Genomic DNA, 18,673 nt, shown 5'->3' on the forward strand with positions numbered 1-18,673 from the left:
TTTTGCAGAATTTGGGCGAGCGTTGTCTTGCTGAAAGATCATTTTGTCCTATCTTTTGGCATATTGGAGGCGTTTGAGCTTCAATACTCGGCTCAACTGCATCAACTATTGTTTGTAATGCTCTCCAGTGATATTTTCGTAAGGCTGGTGTAGCTCATAACAGATCACTACGAACTGATCCCACCAGACACACAGCATTAGCTTCTTACTATGAATATTCGGTTTGGCCGTTGAAGTTTTTGATGCATTGCCGGTCTTACCCCACGATTTTCTGCGCCTTGGGTCGTCGCAGTAGATTCATTTTTCATCCCCCGTCACGATTCGATGCAAAAAACTCTTCCGATTTTGCTTTTAGAGCAGTTGTTCGCACGTGAAAAAACGGCGTTCGACGTGTCTTGGCTTGAGTTTATATGGAACCCAATTTCCTTGTTTTTGCACAATACCCATAGCTTTGTGACGCTTTAAAATCGCTTCACTAAAATAATATTAAAAAAGTTCTAAAACGCGCTAAAAAGTCACTTCCAAGGCTTTGGCGAGCTCCTCTTGAGTTTGGCATGGATCTTGGTCCAACAACCCCTCAACTCAGCGTTTTCAAACAAAACTGGTCACATGTTTTATTGATGAAGCATGTTCCCCATATGCTTCGCAGATCAACTGATATCCATCAGCTGCACCTCTATTAAAATTAATATAAAAAAATAAGCGTTTCCCGCAAATTTTGTTTTATTTGGTGCAAAGGTTGATATGGGTTGAGCGCCAAGAAAGTTTGTTGTTTACACTTCAACGAAATGAAACAGACTGATATTTAAACGGAAATGCTGGTGCTTTAACCTGAATACATTTACAAAATTGTCCGATAGGATTTAATACTAGTAATTATATCTTATGTAAATCCCTCAAAACTTATTTGTATACCTAATATATGAACGCCTTTAGAAAGCGGAATCGGAGTACAGAAAGCCTTCTGCCCCTCTAAGAGATCGTTTTCAATGAAGATGCAGCGTAAAGTCTTCGGTTATGGTTGGGAACTCAAGCCTTCCTGTTTTGTAGGCAGTTTTGCTTAGTCACTGAGTTAACGAATGTAGTTAATTGCCATTGGATAATTTCTGCCTAAGAAGGAGATAATGAAAATTCCGAAAATGTCATATTTACATAAAGTATGTTATTTCAATCAATAAATAATACATTTTAGTTCATTTGTAAAATTTAATCTACTGCTGACCTACATTTTCACTCCTGGAAGTTCCACGAAACACATGCAAACTGTTTAACCGTTATTCTTAAGACAAGGCCCTCAGAAACCTCTATTCTAATTCAAAAGCTATAATCAGAAAATAATTAAAATTAAAAAAGGTTGATTTAAAGCTTTCAGTAGCTATTTCATTAAGAATATTTGTGAAGTTTTAATATGTAATTCATTTTATAAACAGTATGGAAATTTTAGCCATTTTTCTCTTTCCTTTTTTACATTTCCATCTTTTTCAAAACAGTAAATACAAAATAAAGTAATTTTTATTGTTAAAATCTGTCCTTTAATTGAAATATAAATACTTATTTGCATTTGAAATTTTTCCTATTAAGAAATAGCTTGTAAACTATATACTTTATCTCCTCCCCAAACCCGAACAAAAATTGATAAAGTATATCACATAATAATTCCAATAAATTAACTCCTAATGCAGATGAAATAAGATATTGGCAAGCGTAGCCCGTTCTGGACATTTTAAATATATTTTTACTCGTTATAATGCTTTCAGTATGCATTGATTTATTGCTAACGCGATAAATACATATATACTAAAATCGTCATTCTGTCCCTGATGATGTATGGACCTATCTGTCTTTTAGCGTCAAGGGAGTATATAAAAGTGCCGCTGATATTTTTATAACCTATACGTAATAAGACACGTAAATCCAGAATCCATTCCAGTTTTGATGGAGAATACTCTGAGGAAAGATTAGCAACAGTCTCATAGTCTTCCTGTCTTGTATCATCATACATAGATACACGTGGCGGTATTTTATTTAAATCCCTTTTGACCAAAATGTAGACCACTCTGAATTATATTTCTTTTATTGCGCCATCTATCTCCATAAATAGGTATTGCTACTTTTACTTTCAAAAGTGCTATTATATAGAGATATCATATTCAGCATAGACTAGATAACTGTTAACGTCATACTATGAAGATTTTACTTTCAAATTAAATTGTTGTTTCACTTCCGAATTAAGCTTTCACTTGCATTAGGGAAATCAGAACTTGTACCATTTAGTTTATTTCATTCAAAAGAAATTTGTAAGCAAGCTATTTAAATGTTCTTTTTCATATTTGATTTTATATATAAAGGCAGCAATGTTCATTGTAAGCTATTCGAAAATAACGATTACTAACTCCATTTCCTGAGCAATAAATTGCAAACTCCTACTTCCATTTATTAACGTTCTTCAAAAGAAAGTCAAGAAATTTGTTAATGCAAGTTTTAACACTGATTGTGGGAGAACGCTGAGAATATAAAATCTGACTACATATTCCGTAAAGAAAAATATTCGTCATATTAATTAAAAACCTAAAATTTTATAATTTAAAATTACTTAGGTTGTTTCTTTACGGTTTTAAAAGGCTGCATAATAGACAGATATCTCAGAAAAAAGTTATAGAATACCACGGAAACAAAAGTTCCTTCTTGTGGCAGTTAATTTTACCATTCAAATGATCCTGTCATGTGCAAAATTTGAACAGATAGTCTGAGTCATCTGATACCCTTTGACCGCTTAGCAGACAGACACTTAACGACAGATTTAGAAAACACATAGAAAACAAATTTTGCTTATTTCGGACTTTAATGGCTTCGTTTCGGGTAAAGCTGCGTTCAGATGACGGCATAAAGAGCATAGACTGCGGCATAAATGGCATAGTCATAAGGGCATAAAATACGGGAGTTCCGTTCACACCTACAAAACGAGGGTCTAAGCTGTGGCCAATCAGAGAAGCTAAATTTGCGTATGCATTTGGATATGTCTACACCTTTCGCACGCTGTTTTCCAGGTCGATTGATTTCCCGTGCTCGCTCTGCTTGTTTTCGTTATTTTTTTATCATGGCTGTTTCAGCTCATCACAAAGTTTTACTGGTTCAACAGAATGCTCTTTTATCTACCCTTCTTATAAGCCAAAAGACAACGGAAAAAGGTAAAAAAAGATAAAGAACGAAATGGTCTAGAGATATTTTTTTGGAAAGACCAATACTTGGTTGGCACATATTTCTGTGCAAAAGCAGTATGGAATATTTCCTCATTGTACTGTAGTACTCTCTATACTATAAACATGCACATGCATATTTATATATATAAAACCTTCATCAATTTTTATATATAATTTCTCTTAGGAGAAATACGATATTCTAAATATGAATAATTTTAAAAAAAATCTTGAGGATAAGTGACAGATAGACTGTATATAATATTTTTCCATTTTGCAGGTGTGAAAGCAGTTAAGCGGAAAACAGTGCTTACAATACATTATTTTTTTTTTTTAATTTTTAATCGAAAGGAACATAATTCCGTGCTTAGCACTCCTTATTCACTGTCACTGTGTCGATCACTACAGTAGTTGGCTGCACTACCAGTATCAGTTATCACTAGCACTAGTATCCCACAACTGGTCACCATGACCAGCAACTACAACTAGTACAATACTATAAAACGTTCACCCAACAATGTATTTTATGATATACATTGTTGGGTGAACGTTTATAATTAAATACATTTTGTTGTGTTGCCAGCTGATTGTATACATCTATTTCTAATAATTTGCATGTATAAGCCGCACCCCTGAATTTCATATTTTTTTAAAGGGGGTTTACTCTCGGGAGACTACAGTGCGTAGTAAACACTAACTTTCAGGAATTTTTGTAGATAATTCTGCAAACTGGTATGTTTACATCATAGGAGTAATCAAATTAAATTCTGCTCTGCTGTGAGATGTCGTAGATGTAAGTTTCATCCACGTCTGTTGTCAGAAGTAATTAATTTTAATGATTTTCATTTGCTGACAGATTATGACAATTCTTCACTCACTGGCATAAATTTTGCAAGCATACATTTTTTAAAGAATTTTCATAATAAAATGAAAAATAATGGATGGGATTAATCATCTACAGGATCATACACAGCGTGCATGATCCTGAGCTTAACGTTCGCTTTACGAGTTTCATCCATATTTTTCATTTTATTGTGAAAACTCATTAAAAAATGCATGTCATCATCGTAGATCCCTTGCGAGAACAACTCATTATTTCGTTCCGATACGATTAGAACTCATTCGGATACAATGTGCTCCATATTAAAAAAAAAAAAAAAAAAAAAAAAAAAAAAATGTCGCCTTCGATATAACAGCGAAATCGTTTAAAGAAAGCGCTTCGTTTTAGCTTCGCTCTGATTGGTCGACGCTTATCCCAAACTCGGCGTAAAGTTGAAAACTTGGAACCTTGTGCCACGAACCTTACACTAGATTATGTGACGTAGCACAGACTGGTTGCCTTGGCAACGCAGCTCGGCTTTAACCACTTATGCCCTTTATACACGTGTCTGAACACAGCCTAAGATACTAAATTTTCTAACAGACCCTGGATAAAATTTATAAAGTATATTTCAGTGAATCTTTTACGTAAAAATATTTAAGTAAACAAAAAATGTAAACAGCTTTTCAATTATCTTCCATATACATTTTGAAATTAAATTAGAATACATTTTATCACAATGAATTATGAATTTTACTTAAACTACTATTACGCTGAAAAGTAAATTTCTGCGGAACCTCGTCAAGACTACCATTTACGAAATCTATTTGCTCGAGCAGCTAAATTAATATCATCAATTGATAATTCGAATCGGATACCAAATAAATTCATAACTCCTTGCATTGGTTTTAAAGGTTCTTAGTCTACAATGCTAAGCAGTTTTTAACACTAGGTTAGGGACAGCAGTTGAGATTTGGAAATAAAAATTTACGCATCGTTCTTACTGCTGCTATTGTTTCAAAATGATTCTGGAAAATGGCGTTTTTTAGAAAAGTTGTTTGCTAACGTCTTGAATTTTTCAGTGTAATAAGGTTACTTGTGGTGAAAGAAAAAAACTTTCAACAAGACTTCCAGCTGATTTTATCTGTCATATTTCTTTTCCTCTAAAATTTAATAATTTGTCTGTTTCAAAGAGAACAGTATTTCGAATTTTTAAATGAAACTATCCATAATGATCTCACATTTCTTCGGCCTTCGATTTCATTGTTTGAATAAACGTCATCACAAAATAACCTTAAAAAGGGGCCTTAAACGAAAGTTAATTATGAGTGATTATATCAGTAAATTCTACTATAAAACTGCAAAGAAAATAATGAAGTTCTTGAGATTCGAACCAGTATCAGTGTGAACTGAAAATATTGAAGCAATTAAAGTAAATAAGAAAGAAGCAAGTAAATCATAAAAAAATATAATTAAATATATTTTTACTCTGAAAAGTAAAATAACATTGCTAAGATAATGAAGTAATGGAGTAAAGAAGAATAATTTAGTGAAGAAGGCAAATTCTCTACTTCTGTTTCTTTGTTTCTTAGCATTATGCATAGAGCTCCCCCATTTTGTGACATAATTAGGCCCGCTAAACAATAGTTTAATTACTTTTATCTTAATAGCTCTTAAGATACTGTTAAAATATTCATTCGTTTATTTTTAGGAAAAATAAATTATTCGTCAGCTAGTCCAAAATATTCCAATTGTATGAAGGATGCATGATTAAATATATGATGAGTGTATATATGATAATTTTGCTTTATTTGTCTCTTTAAATCATAGTATACTAAAAGATTAAACTCTGAAAATCGAAAATTGAAAGACTTTGCTACGGCATATCGGTTGTTAAATTTTATAGATCTGTTAAAATACTACGCACGCTCGTGTTCATTTTTCATGAGCGAGCCAATTCTTTCGTTAAAGCTTAGATAATAAGACTGCGCTGACGCTTAGGGGCTGCCGATAACCCTGGTTACTTCCTATACATTCTCATACTTAATTTTTTGTCCCTAAATGCTACACAATAAGTTTTTTATTAAATATCTTAAACCTTTTCGGGGATGCAGGAGGATTCAAGTGATCCATTAGTTTTATGCGCGTTTGATTTTCATACAGATGTACGAAGGAAACAAGCAACCTCAGTAGTAACAAGTAACCATAAAACGCTTGTAAGAATGAAGTTTTTAATCAAAAATTAAAACTAGAAATATTAAGTTTAAAATCATAAATATATATAGAAATTAGTGAAAAATAAAATACTCTTGTTGTTGCGACTAATCTCACTTGTCTGACATAAACGGAACAAGCCCCAAATTTTATTACCATATAGGTAACAATACGATTTTCCCAGTTTCACCTCAATTTTGAGGCAGATCACCCGTCGGGATGGTCCGAGGATCTCTCAGCTCGCTTCCCTACCGCCAAACTACACTAGAGGAGTATCCGCTTGCCATATGTTTAGAGTGTCCCCATGTCGGAAAGACACTATATATTTACAAAATCCACGCGTTGTCTGGGATTCGAACCCTATCCTTTCGGTGCGGTAGGCAGATTCATTAACTACAGTCCCGTTGGGCGACAAAATAAATTCAAAATCGTTATATTAATAAAATTGGCTATACATGGTTTTTGTCCTAAGGAAATGGTTTGAGTCTGGTTATGGTGTTTTAATGCTCTTCTAAAAATATACAAATTTTTACAGTTCTATTTTGGTCAAATTCTGTAATAGGGTAAATCTTGAATTTTTGTCTTAGTACACTAATTTTATGTACCAAGGATCATCCGCTATCTCTCTAAATGCTTTTAAGTCAGTTTGCGAAGTTTCTGTTTCCTGCGTGTACGCGTATAGCTGGTGCATTTTCTACCATGAAAATTATTTTATGGAAATGATTACCTGATTTTACAAAAAAAAAACTTTCATGCCTAGCATTCTTCTTAAACTGTTAGATTATGCACAAATATTAGGTAGTGTGTGCCCAATGAAAGTTTTGAATATGGAGGAACGGCTTCATTTTCAGTATTAGTATACGTATATTTATTTGAAGGATACGGATGTCCTTTATAGTATGTAATGTTTGGTGATGTAATAAGTTCGAAGTTACATAACAAGGTGTTGAATATATTTAATTTATTTTTAGTGAGAATGTTCTTGGCTGTACTATTATTAACAGTTCGCGTGATAGGAAGATTTCGACTGAGTTGGTGGGGTTTTAGCAATATATGCCTAAAATATGATTCAAGAGTAAAGCCAAGATACTATATTGCTTCTGTTTCCATTTTAATTGCTTCTTTAAGCAGCATGATTTTTTATTTTGGTTTTCATCCCTTCGTAAAGTTATTGCAGCTGATTTCTTAGCATTTACAGCCACTCTTAAGTCAGTAAGCCACACTTAAAAAAAGCATTTAGGAACTCAGTTTGGATACTATTTATATTTGCAAATTGGTTAAGAAAAGTTGAATCAGCAGCAAACAATAATTTAACTTTTGTGTCAAGAGGAATGTCGAGTACATAAATATTAAATAAATGAGCTCAGAACGTGAGAAAAATAGCGTAAATTCTTCTTTGCGGTAGAACAGTTTTTTCCGATAATAATATGTAATTGGTTAATATGCAATTAATTTAGTAATGAAGTTTTAAATCTAAATTTATTAGTTTATGTATCAAGATTTTGTGCCAAATTCTGGTAAAAGCATTACCGCTATATATAAAAATTATCCCATCTGCAAGTTTAGAAATTATATAACAGCCACTAGGACTACTATGGTTAACGTCTGGTAGGCTATATTATACTCGTACTTGATTAGAAATATTAATTTTTTCCCAGTTAATATGTGTGTAATCGAACTGAAGTTAGAATAATATCTAGGATTGTACTTTCCGAAATTTTATATAGCGCAGTTAGTAAATTGATAAGACTATGGCTCTAAAGAAATATGCGATTTTGCCTTGCTTCTTTTATGCAATATAAGTAACAAAGAAAAAAAAATATTTAATTTTACGACTTCTAGCAAATTTCTTTCGCATATAAAGAGAATATAATGTTTATACTGTACAAAATATATAAGAGGTTTACTCGAAATGTCTGACTAAAAACAAAATATAGTTTATTTTTTAAAAGCAATTAAAAAAAGCTAGAACTGCAATACATAAATGAAAATTAAACTTTTACTTATGCAATAAATCTTCTGATATTCAGGAAATAATACTCGCATAAAGATTAAAAAATGCACAACTGTTGCGTTAGATAAAAGCATGATTGTACTGTTTGAACGCTTTGCTATGATAAATGATATTTATGTTAATTATTCGAAATCCTAACTACTATTTGTTTACATTTTAAGAAAAAAACTGAATTTATTTCAGTACGATTTAATTCAGTTATGTCTTAATTTAATTGCAGATTGCAAGAAGTTGTTTTATTTTGTAAAGTTCTGTTTGTTGCTAGATAGCTAAAGCTATTTTACTTTGATACTCAATTACACAAGAGTGAAAATATTTTCTTCTGTTTTGCATTGTTTTACTTTTAAAAATCAATTATTACATTCAATTATTTTTTAATAAAGTTAAAATAATTTTTCTCTACTAAATAACTGTAACATTTCAAATTATTAACTTCACGAAGTACATTTCAGTGTATAATTTTCGTGTATTTTCGTTCAATTTAGAATAATAGAGAGTAATCAACAACAAAAATGTTGCTTAATTTTTTTTTATTTTATGACGAAATGTTCAGTAATCTCTCATTTTTTAATTAAAACAAATTTATGTCATTACAAGTTTGAACATAAAATAAATGCCTTGAAATAATCTAGATTGTTATTTTCAATTAATGATTCAATATCGCATGATAATCATATATTTTCAAATATGGCAGACAGACAATATTTATGAATATATCAAATACATTTCTTTTAACTCTTATATGTGAAAAAGAGAAAATTCACCTGGATTAAGACGATACCCGGATTTCCGTAGAAAGTTGTTCAGGATTCCAAAACGTTTTATAGAAGTTCAGATTTTAAGTTTTATTAAATTTTTAAAGATATAAATATAATAAATAAATGTAGTCATGTGTGAAATATTAGTTTTGATTTAAACTAAATTAAAGTTAAAATATTCAAATTTAACTTAATATCTTGATCCAATGATTAAAAGCACATATAGTTTATTTTTGTAGCTAGAATTCAAATACTCAACGTCACCTGAAGGATTTAAGTCACGACAACTGTTCTAAACAAACCAAGGATTTGTAGAGTGATCTAGAAAGGCATTCCGACAAGCATTCTTTAAATACATAAAAGAAAACATAAAGCTTATGTGAAGAATAATCAATCTTCCTAATTGAAAAGAGACAGCAGATGTCCTTGACGAGTCTTTCTAAAAATGATGGAAAGCAAATTACTATATATCAGCTTTACATCAAAAGCTAAATATTTTTGTTCATGGTATTCCAGCAAAGTAGTACATATGATAAGTAACAATATTAAGTGGTTTGGTAAAGCAATTCAGTAAATGATGTTATTTCATCAGGACTAAAACTAAAAAACAAACTGTGACCTTTGTGTAGAATGGGTTATTTTCTTTTTTCATAAAACTAAAGATTATAAGCTATTTAAATGTCCCAACCGTTTCCTGATTGGAATGATATTGTTACGTATCGTCAAACTAATGAAAAATCTTACGTTATTTTATGCTGAGAGAGAAAGGAAGAATGATTGTATTAAACTTTGTGCATTAAACGGGACTTTGCAGTCAAAGGTTGCGCGACTGACTCTCTCTCTTGAACGTTTAGTCGTAACTTCGTGACTCAGATTTAGAAATGAATCAAATTATGTAGGCTGTGAAACTATGGTAATTTTGGTTGCATGAAAAATTATATTAAAAATGCAGAAAAATAACTTTTATACAGATCTGCTGAACTAATTTTATACAGATGAATGTTCTACGAGTATGATTGAGTCAAAAGTACGTAGAATCGCCTACATAGAAGCATCAGAATTGTAAGAACTATGTAATTTTCATTCGTCGAAAAGGACGATACCATCGATTTCATGAATCGTATACAAACTTAATTTTTCTTGATAAAATTATTGGACATTTTGCATTTCTGGATAATGGAACAAGAAAGATAAAAATTATAGTTTGAAAACGTGCATTGTTTGATTTGTTAACTTAAATCCATATATCTATGACCTGAAGGACAATTATTCACTTTTCTGAGACTATACTTTAAAATATCACTTTTAACAACTAAAATATAAGAATAGTTTAGTTATTGTTTCAATATAAAGTATTCCTTTTTAAATATTTTGATCATAGCGTAAATAGTAGAGTATTTGAAAATGTATGAGGCTTTCGCCGCTATTTGGAATATATTACCCTTCTCTTAACTTAAACTTTAGAGAAATGTTTGCACTACATAAAACTCATATACTTGAGTGTGACTTCAAAAGGCAAAGAGACTTACTAGGACAGTATATAATTTGTTTCCTATATCTTAGAAGTTAGTTCACTTAGAAGAATAAAAGCAGAACTATAATTGTAGAACATTTCCTGATTTTGTGACTAATCCTTAGTTATCTATTATAAGGTTCTCAACGCATGTTCAGAATCGAACAAAGGTATTAAATGGCATACGTAAGATGTTTAAGCTAGTTTTCTCTCTCGAAAATATTTTTAAAAAAATATCATCCACATTTTACTATTATTTATTTATTTTAAATAGCAACATAGTATTACTTATATTTAAAAAAAGGATGGTGTTTATGTTATAATTTATTTGTTTATTTGTATGCTATTTGGCATTTAATAAATATTTATTGCTGTTTAACAGAATGATACATAGAATGACTTCAAGAAATTTTGAATCAAGAGCTAGTAAGAAAAACAGAACACAGCAGCAGAAAAGAGAACTCTATATGCGACGGAAGTCAAGAATATCACATAACTGAAGCACCTCAAAGTCTCGGGATAAAAGTGAAATAATGATATCATTTTCAGCAGAAGATGAAAATCGATTATCAATAGTACAAGAAATACAGTAGGCGGAAAAAAAGTAAATAAAGTTCAAGATGGTTTCAAAAGAATTTTGAAAAACGCTTACTTTTGAACCTCTAGCTGAGTGTATTGTTCAGCTAGAGGACCACTTTTGAGTAATCCGCTTATTAGTACATCACTGCCACATTCGATGAAACTATTTGAAACTATTCTTCCAGCAAACTCTTCTTACGCTACATCCGTTTGAAACGATGAAAGCGATTTGGTGGATAGTTTTATGTAAGATTTGCTTTCATTTAGGAAATCAAAATTTAAGTTAAAACCAGTTATTGTTTTTTTCGGATTTTGAAGTATTACTTTCAGGTTATTATTTACTATGCGTAAAAAGACCTTAAGATTATTTAAATATCTGAAAGCATATTTCTCATATTTAATTCATATCTTTAACTTATTAAACAATGTTAATTACAGGATCTCTGATAAATAGTAATTCGACTTCACGAAGTTCCTGTGAAGTGTATATTATAGGAAATGATTAAAAGTATTTTTATTCACATCAATCGTTCAAAAATGCACGAATAAAATTAAATAATTCTGATAAGTTTGTATGATTTTTCTTCTTCCTCATCAAATACGTTTATTTTGTAACCAGGAAGCACATCCAGCTAGCAAATAGAAGGTCAGGAGTTTGAATCCCGGAGAGGCCGTTGCGGATTTCTTCGGTTTTATGGTTTTAAAAAATCTTAAATATTTCTTCAGTGGCGCCAAGATAAAAAAGGCAGCAGGCGATAATTGATCATCACCAGGATTTGATGATTGGGCCCCCTTTCCTAATCGATTTTTAAGTGGAGGAGAATGAAAGTTACTCCTTATTGCGCGATCCCGCAGTGTACAGATATCCCTCATACAGCACGGCATCCTGTAACACGGTTTCGCTATAACACGATTCATAAATTGCGGGAACCCTCTTACAACAGGGTTTTCCTATAACACGTTTTGGCTCTAACACGATAATAAAATTGCAAAGAAATTTAACGAACTCTGCACGAAGATTTTCACGTTATGCAAAACACACATATATTCATTTAATACATAAGAATCCTTGTTTTGTAAGTTCTGCCAGTTGTCTTTCAAGATCTGCTACCAGTACGAACCTCAGATGTCCTCAGATGAACAAATGTCCTCAGACGACCCATATGAACAAATGTTCCCAGATAAAAATGAAAAAAACCTCACTATCAAAGAAATTGAACAACATGAGGTCACAGTAAGTGCTCTAAGACGCGCAGCCTGTGCGTTTGGCTTCCAAAATATGAATCCTCGTCTCTATGGCCTGAAAATAAAAGTGTCTCACGGTGCTAGTCGGCAGTCTGCGTCGAGTCATGGTGTGTAAAGTAAAAACTTTTCTGTCTTTAAGACATTAAGTTTCAGTCCCCAAACATGTCTGATAAAGATAAAAAAAAAACTTTAAGAGGAGATTCATTTCTTTAGAAGTACATTTACAAATCTTGGACAGTCTTTTAAAAGGAGAAAAGGCATCTCACATTTGAAGAAATGTAAAAAATTTTGAATTGGAATGAAGAAACAGTCCGGACTATTAAGAAAAATGAAAAAGAAATAAGAAGTGCAGTTGCTGCAGAATCGTAGACATCCGCAAAAAGTGCATCTCGCCTCCGAGGGCGTCAATAATTGAGAAGATGGAAAAGACACTCAGCATTTGTATTGATAGCTGCCAAAAAAGAATTCCGTTGGATGTAATACCATTAAACAAAAAATAATCCAAAATTCCAAGCTCCTTAAAGAAAATTGAGAATCCTCTTTCAACGCAGATTTGGTGGCAAATAAAGGTTGATTCGAAAATTTTGAAAACGCGTTTTGCAGTTCAAAGCGTACGAATTCTAGGAGAATATGCATGAGCTGTTTATTAAGCTGCTGTACCCTGAAAAAACTGAAAATATTATGGAAGAACAAGGATACACAGCAGAAAAAACTGGACTTTAGTGGTAAAAATGCCAGTAGAACCTTTATATCGAAAACAAAAATCTGGATCAGGATTTACAGTCTCTAAAAATTGTATAACGCCAATTTTCTGCAGGAATGCGGGGCGGACTTTGTGACAAAACCCTTGTTAGTTTATAAATATTTAAATCCTCGTGCGCTTAAAGGCGTAAAAAATCACCTTACCGGTATATTGGAAAGCAATTCCAAGAGCTTGGGTAGCTGGGAATATATTTAAAGATTAGTGTTTAAATTTTTGTGCCAGACGCTGAACGTTATTTAAGGCAGAAAAATTTAAGCTTAAAGGCGCTTAATATTATTAGATAATGTTTCATGTCACCCACAAGATTTGAATCATCTCAATGTCAAAATACTGTTCCTACCACCTAATACTACTTCGTTACTCTAACCATTGGATGCAGGTATTATTTATACCTTTAAAACATATTACATAAGAAGAGCATTACAGTAGATTTTAGACGTAACCGATTCAAAATCAGTTAATGTAATGGAAGCTTGGAAGACATTTTCAATTAAGAACTGAATCGACATCGTATCTTTGTCGCTGAAAGAACTGAAAGCATCAACGTTAAAAGCACGTTAGAAGAAGATATATCCCTTTTCAGTTGAAATATAAAACGTGCGTGAATCGTCAGAAAAGGAAATTGATGGCATATTAGAACTTACTAAATCAATCGGAGGCGAAGATTTTGTTAACATGGCTATTGAGGGCTTTCAAGATTTATTAGCGGAAGAAGAAATTGACGATGATTTGGTAGAAATGGCATCCGAAGCAGTGAATCAAATCGCTTCTGAGGACATGTGAAGTTTGTGTATGAAGATTGTAAAGTTAATAATTTAACATTTAAAAAATTAAAAGAAAGCTTACGCTTATCTGAAAATCTGGAGTTACTTTTTTGAGTGCAGATCTTTCCGCTGAAATAAGCTGAAAATTCAAAAGGGAGCTGCAAAACTGTTTAGCTCTACATCGAGAAACTTAAAATGATCCAGTAAGAACTAGTAAGCAAAGTAAAGTTGCAGATTTTTAAAGAGGGAAGAAAATGCCAGAACTTTAAATGAAGAAAGAAATTCTGAAAGTGAAGGTGATCTCATTCCACCGAAAAAACTTTCTCTGTGGATTATACTGAACAATGACGACGAAGAAATTTATTAAACTAAAGTTGCGTTAAATTAAAATATGTAATATTTTGCTTTGTACATACGTACATATTTTAGTAAAAATTAAGTTATTTATGTAGAATTAAAAAATGATTTGTTTTTAATAAGTTTTCGGAACGTAACCTCCTCCCCCCTTTTTGTACTGTCTCTGTGTCTCATACAACACGGTTTCACACAACACGGCGTTTTCTAGGAACCTATCTACTGTGTTATACGAGGGTTACATGTATTTGGAAAGCATATGCGGCTAGCAATCAGATTTTGTAAGTTCAAGCTCCGAAGAGGGCACTGCACATTTTTCGAATCTTCTGCTCCGAAATCAAAAGCCTAATTATGTCTTTATTTTGACCATTAAAATCATAGCAGACCACTATAGTGATATTGAGTTTCAATTTATATTTTCTCAAAAATTCATGATATAACCCATGCACTTGTTTTCGCGGTTCCCTTCTTGATATGATCACTATTATTAATTCCGTTTAACTTCCGTTTTGACACCATGATCACAGAAAATATTTGGTGGGGGGAGATTAGAGTTTCTTCCAGGCCAACATCCTTCAAACGGTTACATTCGTTTCGCACTTAACTCAAGAGAAGGTGCTGTATATTGCTGCAGGACGAATAGCTCTGCATCTTCCTCTTTCATTTATTCTATTTAAGGAAACAAAAAGATATGTAGCATGTGCAAGTTCGCATTGAAACTGATTCAAGAGCTTATCTTCCATTTGCATTTCTTACGCATAATAAAAATACATGCACAAAACCCTTTTGAGATACTGAATTAAATGTATCCATTTCATATAATACATACTTCACAGATACCTCGTAATATCCCACCATCCTCTCTGAGAGACCCTATATGTTGATCCTTGAAAACTCTCTAGGCTTTGCGGTACGTCACGTATTACTCCAAATATGAAACTGATAATTTAGACTCTCATTTCAACAGTTATAAATGCTTTTACCGGAGATGAATTTGCAATTTTCTATTATATCTATACGTTCATCAGTATTCTAAATATCGTAGTGTAATTCCGCAAGCATAAATCACGTTACAATGCAGATAACCCAAAGCTCACACACAGAGACTGCAATCTATTATGAATGTATATTATACACGAAGTGAACATTGTATGTTGTGCTGAACAGGTGGTGAAAACGCTGTCTTGGGAAGGGATTATTCAAAGCTTTGTGTGCGGCAGCTAGTTGACGAGAGAGAAATATTTACATTAATTTTGCAATATTATCAAATGCTCATTTTAAAACTTTCGAAAAATTTGTTTCAAGTGATTTCTTGAAAATGTAGTTTTATTTTATTTTTTATCCTTAATGCCATTTAGTTTTCACTGAATGGTAATATTACAAGACTTTGACTAGAAGTTATCGTTTCAATTAAGTCATTCTAAGTATTCATGCGTTTCTGAAGCACCCTCATTCAGACCTTCAGGCAAAAATCAGCTTCGGTCTGAAGCTAATTTTTGCCTTCTCTTTCATACAGAGAAGAAAATTATGAGGTGTACTAATTGTTTTATTGGTTATTACTGCAGTAAGAGTTGAGACTTTGCTGCGTAGATTTGTAATTTAGCGTGAGACTTGATCAAACATAAATGTACTAATTCTCTAGCCAATTTGTTAATTAAAATATTAAATTAAATTTCGTAGTATAATGTGCTAGTTTTATAAATGTATGCTAGTTGATATTGTAAACTTACGCTTCGGATATTGCTAACCCCTTAACCTGGATAGAATTTATTTGCAACTCTTTTTAAATTTCGGCAAAAGTAAATTCTGATATGAATTTAAATGTAATTCACTAAAGTTTTTAGTTATACTCTATATTCAGTCAACATCTATGTCATATGTTTATACCAAAAATTAAAACGAAAATTCGCTCTGAACAATGTGAACCTAACCAGGGATTACCTGTTAAGTTAGCCAAACAGACGCGATTAGCAAAATTTGAATGATTTGGCTAATCAGTTTGCTAATTTTTATTTATTTATGTTTATTCTGGATTACAACTCAAATATATAACATGGAACTCTTCTATTTTAGTTCACATTTTTACTTTCTTGATTATTGTTTTACACTACTCCATGTTTCTTTTTTTTTTGGGGGGGCGTAACGCTCAACTCATCATCACCACCTTGTTACACTGAGCCTTTATATCATTTAATACTGGATCGTATTTTCTTTTGACTAAATCCATAAATTAAAAATTTTCAGAAAATTATTAGCCATACCATGCTTAAACATCTTAGCCACATGAAGGCGAACTACCAAGAGATCCAAAAAGTTTATTGGAAAACTTGGAAGCCTGATAAATGTTATAATTATTTAATATATTATAAGTTTGGTTAAAAATCTAAAAAATCCTGCAAAGTACTTAAATCTCGCACATTTAACAAGATATGTTGATGAAAGGTGCTGACAATTTTAATGCGAACTGGTTTTTCTATATATAAGTTTTTCTCATACTCAAAACATCATATTTTTGATTATTCGTATCAGATTATCTTAGTATCAGACCATTAATAGTACATGTGTTACGTGTGTAAGTTTTAAATACAGTGACTAACTATAAAATATAATATTTTGGTGGGTGAAGTAAAATATGCAAAACGTGATCTATATAGATACCATTTACTGCAGACATTTGAAATGGTAATACAGTACGTCAAAACATTTTTCCAGTAACATGTTTTGAAACGTTTGGCCAAGACCTGTTATTCGAATTTAGCAAATGAATAAAAGGCAATAGATCTTCAGATTATGAGAGTTTTGATTGAGTGATACCTTTAGTAAAAATGTGAAAAACTTAAGTTTTTAAATGGGCTCCTTATCTATACAGTTATCTGGAAATGCTTTCTATAAAAGAACATGTAAAACAAAAGGAATTTTATTCTTTTATACAAGTGATGACAGTATATATTTTTTTTAATTTTGATCTTCCAGTTTTTAAGTTACCCAAGATATTGTTAATTACACTTTTGGTGACGCAGACATTATTGAGAGCTAAACCAGCTAATTTTCAGATGCAGGTTTCAAGGAGGTACATTTAATTTAGAAAAATTATAGATTAAGAGAAGAAATTCCAAGTTAGCTGCTGAGCTGTTTCGTGCTGTTGAGCGCAACCAAGCCTTTTGGCAACTCTTTCACTGCTACAAAGGCGATTTTTATAGGCAGGACGTAAAATCCGCTCATCTCATTGTTATGATTAGCTTCCTACTGTTAAAGAATGCTGCTTGGTATTCAGTTTACATAAACTTTTAATCTGAGGAAGTACATTACGAACCAAGGAAAGAAGGATAGCAACTTAAAAAGATAATTATTGCAACCTAAGAAAAATGTAAATAATTTTATTTATTTATGTAGTGTTTGTATAAAAAAGGAATGTGGTGATAATTGTTATAGTATAGCTTTAAATTGATCGTTAATATATTTTTAATTGACTGTTAATATATCTTCACTGGCTGACTTTTAAACTATGTAAGACTAACGTATGATTTACAGTTAATTTAAGACGTACAGAATCATTGTTCTGTATTCAAATTAATATGGTATATGCTTTGAGCTCGTTAGGTGATCAGAATAAACTTTTGTTGAAAGCCTGATTTAATTTTAAGGCTTATTTAACGATTAATATTGCTGATTACTGATAATTAAAAATTTTTACGAAATAAAAATAGGAAAATACTAAACTACTGATACAGTTATTTAGCTACAATTCTGGTAATGAAAAAAAACTGAGAGTAATTAAAAAAAAATTACCTGGATACCCCTTGAGGTTTTGTAGATAAACCATTGAAGATGGATGGGTGGTAAGATTGAGAATTACTTGCATTGTATCCGAACCACACGTTACGTTATAAAACACTGCAAAAGAAAATATTCTGTATTAATATGTGAAATTTTATCATAAATTAAATGACATGTGACTGAAAAACATTATTACATAATGAATAACATATCTTCATTTTTGTTCATCAGTAAATAATATTTTTTCTACCTTATCTCCAGTAATGACCTTCTATAGCAGTTTTGACAGAATTTACTTTTATTAATTTACCTTAATTTAGGTTTTTAATCATGCATAATTGATGACAGGGCTGAAATACAGTTATATATGCTATCAGCATATATACACACATGTACACATATATAAGTTGAGGTGCATTAGCAGTATACACTGTCGCAAATACAGAGAAATATCACACACGCGCAGAATGTATGTATAATATATCTATACATGTGTTCAGAAAATGTGAACAGATGGTATCCAAAGATTGCTTTCAAGGTTGAATTGAATTATCATAACGATATGCAGCACGGTGTTTGCCCAGCACCTGTCGGTACTCTCATAAACGCAATATGTGACGTATGGCGTACAATAATATATCAAATTTGCTTTGAGCAACCTTGAAAGAGGCCGTG

At 31.8% G+C, this 18,673-nt stretch overlaps 1 protein-coding gene across 1 annotated transcript in view; it reads right to left on the bottom strand.

Moving 5' to 3' along the window:
- Nucleotides 1-18,135, bottom strand: part of LOC118186279 (uncharacterized) — a 284,508-nt gene extending 266,373 nt beyond the window's left edge. Inside the window, exon 1 of the mRNA XM_085822330.1 lies at nucleotides 18,011-18,135. Coding sequence (XP_085678456.1) covers nucleotides 18,011-18,083 — 73 coding nt within the window. The 5' untranslated portion in view covers nucleotides 18,084-18,135. The remainder of the gene's footprint in view (nucleotides 1-18,010) is intronic.
- Nucleotides 18,136-18,673: the final 538 nt, after the last annotated feature.

This window comes from Stegodyphus dumicola, chromosome 8 (assembly GCF_044657685.1).
Source record: "Stegodyphus dumicola isolate Sdum_Otavi_A_Nest chromosome 8, ASM4465768v1".
In the NCBI taxonomy this organism is placed as follows: domain Eukaryota; kingdom Metazoa; phylum Arthropoda; class Arachnida; order Araneae; family Eresidae; genus Stegodyphus; species Stegodyphus dumicola.